The sequence below is a fragment of the Chenopodium quinoa genome, unplaced genomic scaffold (genome assembly GCF_001683475.1).
Source record: "Chenopodium quinoa cultivar QQ74 unplaced genomic scaffold, ASM168347v1, whole genome shotgun sequence".
NCBI classification, from domain to species: Eukaryota; Viridiplantae; Streptophyta; class Magnoliopsida; order Caryophyllales; family Amaranthaceae; genus Chenopodium; species Chenopodium quinoa.
Window position 1 is genome coordinate 21,399 of NW_018742917.1, and position 11,102 is coordinate 32,500.

The following is an 11,102-nucleotide window of genomic DNA, read 5'->3' on the forward strand; positions in this document are numbered from 1 at the left end:
TTAAAAATGAAGCATTTATCATACAATGATAGAATAGCTTGACCATAACTAATAAAATGAACATTTCATCAAAATATATAAACACATTAAATAAAATGAACATTTATTATTAAAAACTGAACACCTAAAAAAATGAACACGTTAAAAAAATTATGAACATTTAGTATATTAAAAATAAATATGATTTTCATATAGGTTCAATTTCATTGGATTTAATTATTAACAAAAAATAAATCGTTAAAGTTTGTTCATTTTTTATGTACTAAATGTTCATTTTTATTGTATAAAATGTTCATTTGTACTAAATGTTCAGTTTCAAAGTACTACGCGTTCATTTTTTTTTTATTTATTTATTATTTTTTATTTTTACAGAAATTATACTCAAGTTCGATTGTAAATATTTTAACTCTAAAAATTTGATTATTCACCTTAAATCTAATCTTGTCTATCGAACTTATCATGGTTAAGCTGCTCTTTGTTCATCATAAAGACGGTAATTATCAATCTATAACATATATAACAACTTAGGAATAACAAATGAAAAAAATTGATAGAAATCAACAATTTTATAACATATACATATTTATAAACAAAAAAAAAACCCTCAAAATTACCTGATGATTCACGACCGTGACAAAGATGATAACGATGGAGATTGCTACAATGGTGATAAATTGGAGAATGCCCAAAGTATAAGGACAAAGAAGTTTAATAATTTAAGGAAAGTGAGTTAATAAAAAAAAAAATTACTCAACTTAATTATAAGGAAAGGAAAAAATGAGGAGAGAGAAAGTTTCGAAATGAGAAGATAACTGAGGAGAGAGAAAATTAATAGAGAGGTAAGAAAGAAAAAGAGAGAGAAAGTTAAGATATAAGGGAACAAAAACGTATGTTCATTTTTGAAGTACAATATGTTCATAAATATATGGCTGGTGCAAGCTGCACTAGTATGTAGCTAAGAATTTGTGGATATACCTAACCAGTAATGAATAGGCCTCTATAAGTAGACGACTAAAGAATAACTTATTCAGGCTTCAAATCACTTAGGAAAATGATAGGTTATAGTCATATCACCTTATCAAAAAGGAAAAATTGGTAAAAATAATTCTAACTTTCGCCCATTTACTTTAAATAATTCGAAATTTAAATTACTTTTTAAATAATCCAAACTTTAAGGGTCATTCTCTTTCTTTGGGCCTAGTTGACTGATAACAGGTTAACTAAGTTATTTATTTTTTATCTCTCTTCTTTGACTTCAGTCAATACCACCACCACCCTTTGCCTCTATCCCAACCACCGGATCTTCTAGCCGCCACCACTTAACCATTAATGATGTCAAACCACCTCCCTTCTTCCTTTCCCCGCCTTACCCAACTGCTGACGACCTCACCTTTGCACCAAAAGTGCAAAAATGGAGAGGGAGAGAGAAAGAAGAAGGGCGGTGGTTAATTGATGGGAGAGGGTGGTTTCGTTGCTAGGGAAGGTGAGATAGGATGGTTTTAGGGTTGGGCAAGGTGTGTGGGGTGATTTCGAGGTTGGGCAAGGGGAAGGGCGTGGTTTTAAGGCTGGTAAAGGAGAGGGGTAGGTTTTTTTGGCTAGGGGAGGGCGTTGTGTCGAGGGCTGGATGGGGAGGGTACGTGGGTGGTGTGGCTGGGCAATCATTTTGGGGCCGGGGAAGGGGAGTGTAGTGGTCGGAGGTGCTGGGGAAGGAGAGGATGAGGGTATTCGTGGTGCTTATGGGAGAGTGGGGGTGGCGGCAGTGGTGGAGAAAAGGAGGTGCAAGTGGCTGGTTTTAATTTTGTATTTTTATTTTAAACTAATTAAAAAAAAAAAACTAATCACGTGATGTCACGTGTCCCAAAAACCTGTTATAACTAGTTAATAAACGGTTGGAACAAAGAAAGCGAATGACCACTAAATTTCGGATTATTTAAAAATAATTAAAAGTTGAGATTATTTAAAGCGAATGAGTGAAAGTTGAGATTATTTTTACCAATTTTTTCAATTTTTTATACTTCACAAATAATACCCAAAATTTGTTCATCATATGTAACGGAAGTAGTATACAAAATTATGTCAATTAATCTAATACTCCATACTACGTAATTCCTTTCCCACTTTCAGTTGATTTTTGTAACATACTCAACCTTAAAACATTTAATTTAACTGTTTTGGGGGTTATAGGGACTCTTTTCACTTTGATTACATTATCTTCTCAATCCCTTTTCTATTAATCACTATGACACCATGTACCACCATGTTGCTATAATTAACTGCCTTATGAATCGTATCATAGCTTTGAGACAAAATGTAGCACTGTGTATCTGTGATCAAGCATTCCTCACTAGCTTTTCCACTGCTCGATTCCAAGTAAAGAAATGCTTTGGTAAAATAAAAATAATAATATTACCCTAGTAATAATGATAAGCTCCCACTAATTTCTTGTAATTCGGTTGATTTTGTAGGTTTATGTTATTTTTCATAATAATAATAATAATAATAATAATAATAATAATAATAATAATAATATTGTAGGTTGTATGATTTTGTCTGTTTTTGATATAATAATAATAATAATAATAATAATAATAATAATAATAATAATAATAATAATAATTAGTACATCAGAGTAGCATTGAATTATTTAATTCTAAAAGAATTTACAAATCTCTCATTTAATTGGCTATAAATAAAATTTATAATCTTACATGGCGCATTAAGAAAATTTAATCCTACGTGGCTCTCTAAGAACTTGGAAACTCCCCCCCCCCACATACACATATATATGGGCTCTTCAAAAAATTCGGGGATATGAAGCTATTTAATCTAACCAAGACTAAATAACAACTAAATTGGTGACTTTCTCAGCAAATATCATATGCAATTCTCTTGCTAAAACAGTTCTTACGAATTGATCAATTATAACTCAAAACTTCTCTGACTTCATTAATGAAAATAAAAACTATATATTTATAGGCAAACATCCCATGCCATTAGGATAACTAAAAGATAAAATAAAATATATAAGATATAAATACTAAATACTAATCCTAAAAAGCAAAATATATCTTCTAAAAATATTAGAAAATAATATCTTATCAATCTACTAATTCTACTCCAACTCTAATTCGATTAATCACGCGTACTTTTGGATTGACGCCACTCAATCTCATGATTAATAGAAGACTCAATAAAAATAAATAAAAATAATAATATGATGATATTGATGCCTTGGATACGCATCATACTCCCCCTCTTGAAAAAACACTTGACCTCAAGTTTCATTGGGAAAACAAGGAACTAGGTCGCATGAAGACAAGGTAGCACATACTCCATCACCCAATAGGACCTTAAAGGTTTCATACCCCCACCTTGTCAATGATTTGGAACGAACCCTCATCCACAGGTTCACCATCCTTATGATTCACGAGAAGCCTTTGATCCGTGATTGACAACCAAACTCGATCACCTACATCCAATGTTGTATCCTTTCTCAATTGTAGTACTTGGTTGCGTCGATCTTTCTTAGTAGTGGTAGTATCAAGCACCTCGTCACGGCAAGAACTCAAGCATGCATGATTAGAACTCTCTTGTTTACTTGTAGGTGACTGTCTTCTTGGTGGTAAAGGTTGGAGGAGCAACCGTTTATCACCCATAAGCACATAATACTCATTTGTCTTGCCATTGTGGATGACATGACGATCGGTTTGCCATGGACGACCTAAAAGTAGAGCAAGAGCAGTCATAGGAATCGCGTCGAACCAAATTTCATCCGTATAACTTCCCACTTTAAAATTAACCAATGCTTGATTTCGAAACCAAATGCCTCCATCTTCATTCAACTAATTTAATTTGTAAGCATGAGGGTGTTTACGTATAGGTAATTGCAAAGATTCGGCTAAATTTAGAGCACACACATTAGTGCAACTTCCACTATCGATGATAAAAGAGCACACTTTATCCTTAACAAGACAATTTGAGTGGAAGAGATTACACATTTGAGTGTCAAAACCATCCTCCGGAGCGGAAATCAAAGAACGCCGCAAGACCAAAGCATGTCCTCATCTTCCGGAGTGCATCGTGGTTGAGTTTACCAAAAATCCGACGATGTAATATCGTTCAAAGGTTGTTGCTCATCTACTGTCACTACTAGAAAACACCTTATTTACGACGGAAAAATTCCGTCGGTACACCTTATAAATCCGTCGAAAAGGGCTGTATCCGACGGATTTCCGTCGGAACACATTGTCGGAAACCCCTTTGTAGGAAATTTGGCTTATACCGAGGGATTTTCCGTCGGAAAAGGCCCTACCGACGGAATTCAGACGGAATACATTCTGTCGGGGCTAGTTTTGACTTTAACCATAATTCCGTCGCAAATTTCCGGCGGAATTTTCCGTCGGAGTTGAAGTGGATTCCGACGGAATTTTCCGTCGGAAGAAGAATTTTCCGTCGAAAACGGCATATTCCGACGGAAATTTCCGTCGGAAAATTCAACAGAAAAAAATAAAAAAAAAAGCCCCCCCACCCACCCCCACCTGCCCAGACCACCCACCCACACCCACCCACCCACCCACCTCACCGAAACCCACTCAGCACCACCCACCCAGCACCACCCCCCCAGACCACTACCCACCCAACACCACCCTCTTAGACCACCACCCCCCCACCCACCACCCCCACCCAGACCACTACCCACCCAAACCACCCCCCACCCACCACCACGCCCACGAACCGAAACCCCCCCACCCACCCAACCCAGACCAAAACCCACCATGACCAACCACCCTAACCAACCATCCAGCACCCCCCCACACCCAGAACCCCCCCCACCCAGACCACCACCCACCACCCCAACCCAACCTAACCCAGACAAGACCCCCTACCACCCAACCCAGAACAAACCTACCCACCCACTCTAACCAACCACCCACCCTAACCAATCACCCATCCTAACCAACGACCGAACCCAAACATCCAAAAATCGAAAAATCGAAAAAATTAAACAAAAAAAAATTGAAATCAAACAATTATCCCAAAAAATAATTTATCTTACAATTATCATACAAATTAAATAAAATAGCATTACAATTATCCCAAAAAATAATTTATCTTACAATTATCATACGAAATTAATCAGAATTTGATTATTTTTTTTTTAAAAAACTAGATCTACAATTGTGGTGGTTGTCATTGTGGCTGCCTGCTGGTGTTGTTGTCGTTGCGGCTGCCTGCTGGTGTTGTTGTTGTCGTTGAGGTGGTTGTTGTCGCTGCGCGTTGGTGTGGTTGTTGTGTTGTTGTTGAGGAAAGGCGAAATGGTTGAGAAAGAGAAGGAAGGAGAAGGCGAAATGGAGGAGAAAGAGAAGGAAGGAGAAGGAGAAATGGAGTAGAAAGAGAACAGAAGAGAAGAGGAAAGAAGAGAGGAGAGAGAGAAATAGAAGAGAGGCGGAGAGGAGAGGAGAGAGAAAATAGACATTTTAGGGGGAGGGGAAACCGGGTTTATTAGGTTTTTTTTTATTATGTAAATATATTCCGACGGAATTAATTTCCGCCGAAAAATAATTATTTCGACGAAATATTCCGTCGGAAAGCTCCGACGGATTTTATTTCCGTCGAAACCTTACGTTTCGAAGGCCCATTAATTTCAACGGATTTTTGTTCAATAGAAAATCTGTCGTAAATTTCCCACGGAATAAAAATCCGTCGGAAATTTACAACGGAAAACATGTCCGTCGGAAATGGTCCGTCGAAAATCGGCCTGTTTCTAGTAGTGTGTAACATCATCCATATTATGCAACATAAACGTATAAAATTCCTCCCGTGTAACCATGGATCGATTGGGGCATTGTTTAGCAACATGTCCCAAACCTTGGCAACGAAAACATATTGTCTAATTGTTTGGACTAAATATATATGCATATCCAAGGCATCAATATCATCATTTTATTATTTTTATTTATTTTTATTGAGTCGTTTTTTAATCATGAGGTTGAGTGGCGTCAATCCAAAGTTACGCGTGATTAATCGAATTAGAGTTGGAGTAGAATTAGTAGATTGAAAAGATATTATTTTCTAATATTATTAGAAGATACATTTTGCTATTTAGGATTAGTATTTAGTATTTATATCTTATATATTTTGCTATTTAGGATGAGATGCAGTAAAATACTTGTAATTGTTATTGTCTAATTGCTAAGCTGGATTAAATCTAGAAAATTAACATCCAAGGAATCAACAACCATTAGTATGTGATTACTTTCTTATAAATTAAATTGTAGCTTATTGTTCAATTACTTAGAAGTTACATTATTGTAGGGGAAAGTTAAGTATGAAAGTTACACATATGAAAATTTTTAGAGTGATGACACATAGAGTGACACGTACGGGTGACACATAGCGATGATGTGGCGCCTAATCATATCGAGGGAATTGTGATACATGGCGTTAACACGTTGTCTCATTGTGTTTTAATATTATAGATTTTATTATTAGTTTTACAACAATCAACAATTTCACAACTTCAATCAACAATATTGGTATATAGTATATTAGAACTTCACTCAACAATTGACTTTCCTCTAAAAATATGAAGCCTTCACCACTAGACCACTATACGCATAATAACAATCGTTGGGGAATTTTTCTGTGTGGCTGGCCACATTGTGTGGCCGGGGCTACTCGAGTTACTCGGTTAGGGGTGACTCAAGTTGTCGGAGTTACTTGAGTTACTCGTTCAGGGGTTACTCGAGTTAAACTTGACCGAGTAACCCCTCAAGTAACCCCTAACCGGGTTACCCCTCAAGTAATCCCTGATCAAGTAACCCCTCGAGTAACCCCTGATCAAGAAATCCCTCAAGTAACCCCTTACCGAGTAACCCCTGACCAAGTAACCCCACAAGTAACCTCTGACTGAAAAAAATTGATATGAGGTTTAGAATCCATTCTAACTAGATTTTGAAATCCGACGGGTTTATCGTTTGCTTCTTTTCCAATGATAGAATATGTTAATCATTTATAAGCTTGTATAAATCTTAGCTGCATATGCATTTGAGAGTATACATATATATATTAAATTCTTGTTATTAGCCCTTCCCTTTATAAATCTGTTTAGCTTCCTCCAGCCTTAAGAGTAAAGAGTGTACGACTAGCTGTATTTCGATCTAGTAATAAGGTTCTTTAAGATGCAAGCAATTGAGAAGCACGGGCCATTTGGCTCCAATAGTCCACCAAATTGGAATGTAATACTTGAAGAACGGGCACGTATCAAAGAAATTATTATTCGCTACGGTTTCATTGTTGATTCAATTGGGTTCTTACTTGAAGGTAGTAATGGAAGAACCACTGCTAAATTGTTTGGCGGCAGAGGCGGAGCCTGTTCGAAGGTAAGTACAGCTACAATTATATACGCATGATACAGAAGAATGAAATACTGAGCTTATATAAATCCATTCATTATTGTTATATGATGTGCATCCTAATGTAACAGATAAATTAGTCTCAAGTTTTCATCCTTATTATCAATTAACTTAGCTTGGCTTTTATAAAACCATTCATTATTGTCATATGATGTGCAGATTACTCTGAAGCCTGATGAATATATAACACAAATAAGCGGCAGATGTGGGATTTATGTGCACAGCCATGATCATGTAATCGCGTCCTTAAGAATACACACCAACTTATGTGAGGGTGGATACGGACCATACGGACAAGAAAGAGATGTTAGACATAGTTGCAGTTTTTCAACTCCAGATTCCGGAGGGGATGATGGTACTATCGTTGAAATTTATGGAAGACATGATGGCTACTATCTTCGATCAATAGGTGTTTGTTTTAAAAAGGTTAGACCATTTTCTAAGTTTAAGTTATTTTGCATTTTCCAACTTTTTAAAGTAATCTTAGTTCGTCCTTTTTAGTTGTATCACTTTTGGTATCACGTATTTTCAGACAATTTTTAGAGTAAAGAGAAAAAATAAATGGGGCCATGTGATAGGAGAGATATAAATGTAATTTATTAGTTAAAAAGGAAAATGATGCATTTAATTTAAAACTTTCCTTTTAGGAAAAAGTGATGTAACTAAAAAAACAGAGGAAATAATAATCATGTATGGCTCTTGTCTTAGTGGTAAGGGTTTGGTCTCATGTTTTAAAGGTCATGTGATCAAATCCTCATAGCTATTTGATAGTGAAGATCTATTTTATTTTTCCCCCTCTTTTGTAATACTTCCTCCATTCTCTTATAAAATAGAACATTTTGACTTTTATATTATTCATAAATTCCATTTTGACCAGCTTTAATGACTTATAGCTAAGAAAAAATATAGTCAGGTGGCATGTTACATTCGTCTCGATTTTTTTTTATTAATATATCAAATTTATTTATTTTACTTATTTTTACATATTAGTAATATAAGTATTAGAGAATGATGTAATATATTAACAATGTAAGAAGTGTTGTATTTACAACAAACCATCAATTTTTTTGTCAGGAGCAAACCATCAATTTGAGGAACTAGCCTCAACAATAATACATGCAAGTTAAAATGCTAGCCTCCATTGTTGAATTTTTTTATGGGCTTTCATCAGTTTTCACAGCTGGATATTAAAGCCTCAATCTTTGTTTATTGTGTGCTTTTTATCTTGATTTTTGTTTGTTTTAGGTTTATAAGAACTCTTCCCTAATAGGAGAAACATTTCTCCTTCAAAGAAAGGTTTTTTCTTCTTGTTTAATTAGGAGGATTTTTCTCCTTCAGAAGATAAGGTTTTTATTTCTTTCCTTTTTTGAGGGATCGGAGTATTTGCTATTTTGTTTGATGGGTTAATGTAGAGTTGCTTTCATGGATAAAAATTTGTGTGGGATCGAAAAAATGTTTAATCTTTCAATTATAATCAGACAAATCCGACGGAAATTTTTCTTCACAGCTACAACAAAACAATAGACCCATCACAGAAAAAAGTCGTAAATCATAGCGATTTAAAAAAGGGTATGCAGAATGTACGATTTACAACAACGGTCATATCTTTGTAGATGTCGTATGACTTTTGGTTTATGAATAAATCATTATTAAAAAGAAGTGTTGTATTTACTATTTAAAAAAATGTGGTATTTACTATTTTTTTAAAATAAAAAAGAAAAATGTTGTATTTAAAAAAAAAAAGATACATTGATATTTAATTTGATGGTGAAGACCCTTTTATCTTTCCCCCCATCTTTAAATGATAAACTTTTGTGATTTTTATTTTTCAGATATTAAAATATTTACAAAAAATTCTTATTTTTATTGTTATTTGGATGATATATTACAAGAGTGGAGATGAATTGTAGTATGTTTCTTAGTGCAATATTAAAATGAGAACCAATAATACAATAGGAACTAGGAACTAATTGTCGCATCTAATGAGGGGCGCGCGCTATATCGAGGGCTGTGATCTATTCAGACGCGAATTCTCTCTCCTCCGCGATTTTCTCTCTCCTCCGCTCCTTTCTGTTTCATTCTAACGGACGCCATTTTTGTTCTCCTCCACCATTTTCTTGCTTTCTTACCTCAATCAACAACTCGATTTGATTTTGCTATAATTTAAACAATTCTTCAATAATTTGCTAAACTAATTGCACAATTTCTTAACTATAGAGGTAATTATTGTAAATTTGGTATTATTCGATTTTTAGGGTTTAATTTTTTTTTCTACGTTTATCGGATCATATATCCTATCAATTTGGAGCGTTCATTTGTAATTTCGTTAACAATTGCTTTGCTTCATTGAAGCTAATGATCTGTATTCTCCATTAAAGGGAATTTCGAGCTTTTTCGAGGTTTTGATACTCCATTGAATCAGCTTCTGAGGCAAGACGTTTTATGTCTTTTTTATAAATATCTGAATTAAATTTCAATTTTAATATTTCTTGTTTTTCTTCAATTTTAAATCAAATTGCAATTGAATTTTAATATTTCTTGTTTTTCAGCCTGAATTTGTTTATTTTTTTTTACTTTACATTGAATTAATTTTGATTATTCAATTATTGTTGTTGATTTCTTAATGCACACTAAGTGTTTGACAAAATGCCTCAATGAATCCAATTAAAAGAGGGGTGCTGGTATGCCCCTTCTTATAGCCTGGTCACCACCTGATGAGGGGTGGGGAAAGCTGAGTGTTGATGCTGGAGTTGTAGGGGAGTTAGGGACTAGTCTGGGGGCAGTGTTGCCTAACTATAATAAGGATGTTTTGTGGTGCAGGGCATCGAGTGATGGGAGACAAATGTAGCTGAAGCTATTGGCTATCATATGGGGTATGAAATTTGCGTATGACTTGGGCTGGAGAAGTATTATTGTGGAAGGAGATTGCCTTGCTGTCAGTTAGACTCATAAGTTAATGAAAGTAAACATAGTTAAATTATCGATTATGCTTTGGAGTTTTAATACAAGTGCTACAACCTATTAGTTCAAGTGTTATTTGAGCTAATATAGTTGAAAATTGCTAATATATAGTTGCCTCTTCATCCAATATGTGTAATTTGCAGGCTTGGAAGTATCTCTGGGCTTCTCCTATGTAAGAAAGATGTGGCTACTGAAGATACAATCCGGAGAGCTATGGGCATAATTGGTGAGCATGAGAAAGCTATTATTCAACCTGATCGCATGTTTCTCATATAACTGCTATACAGTGATGGAAACCTCCTGAAATTGGGGTGTTCAAGTTGATTACCAATGCAGCCTGCTTGGAGGATATTTCATTTGGTCTGGGGGTGTTATTCGTGACACTACAGGTGATGTTCTGCTCGCTACTTGTTGCAGGTTGCAGGGCAAATTTGCAATTGATGTTAGTGAGGCGCTGGCTGCAAGGAATGCTTTGCAAATCGCAATTGAAGCAGGTCTCAATAGAATTATATTGAAGACGGACAATACTAAACTATACCATCATCTCAAGAGCAACAAACGAGAGAAATGAGGTTGCTCACATATTAACACATTTGAGTAAATGTTATGTTGAGATGAGAGTCTTCCTTAAATAAATTTGCTTGTTTGCTTTGTTTCCAAAGAAAAAAAAGTGAAACTATTAGCTTAAATGCTAAACTATTTGCATGATTATCCATAAATCTTTTG

General features: G+C 35.1%; 1 protein-coding gene across 1 annotated transcript; it reads left to right on the forward strand.

Annotated features, from left to right (window-relative positions):
* The first annotated feature begins 7,181 nt into the window (after positions 1–7,181).
* On the forward strand, positions 7,182–8,004 carry LOC110728312 (horcolin-like). The gene is made up of 3 exons (XM_021907975.1): positions 7,182–7,382; positions 7,575–7,841; positions 7,948–8,004. Exons 1-3 carry the CDS (start codon positions 7,182–7,184, stop codon positions 8,002–8,004), a joined length of 525 nt encoding a protein of 174 aa, XP_021763667.1.
* Positions 8,005–11,102: the final 3,098 nt, after the last annotated feature.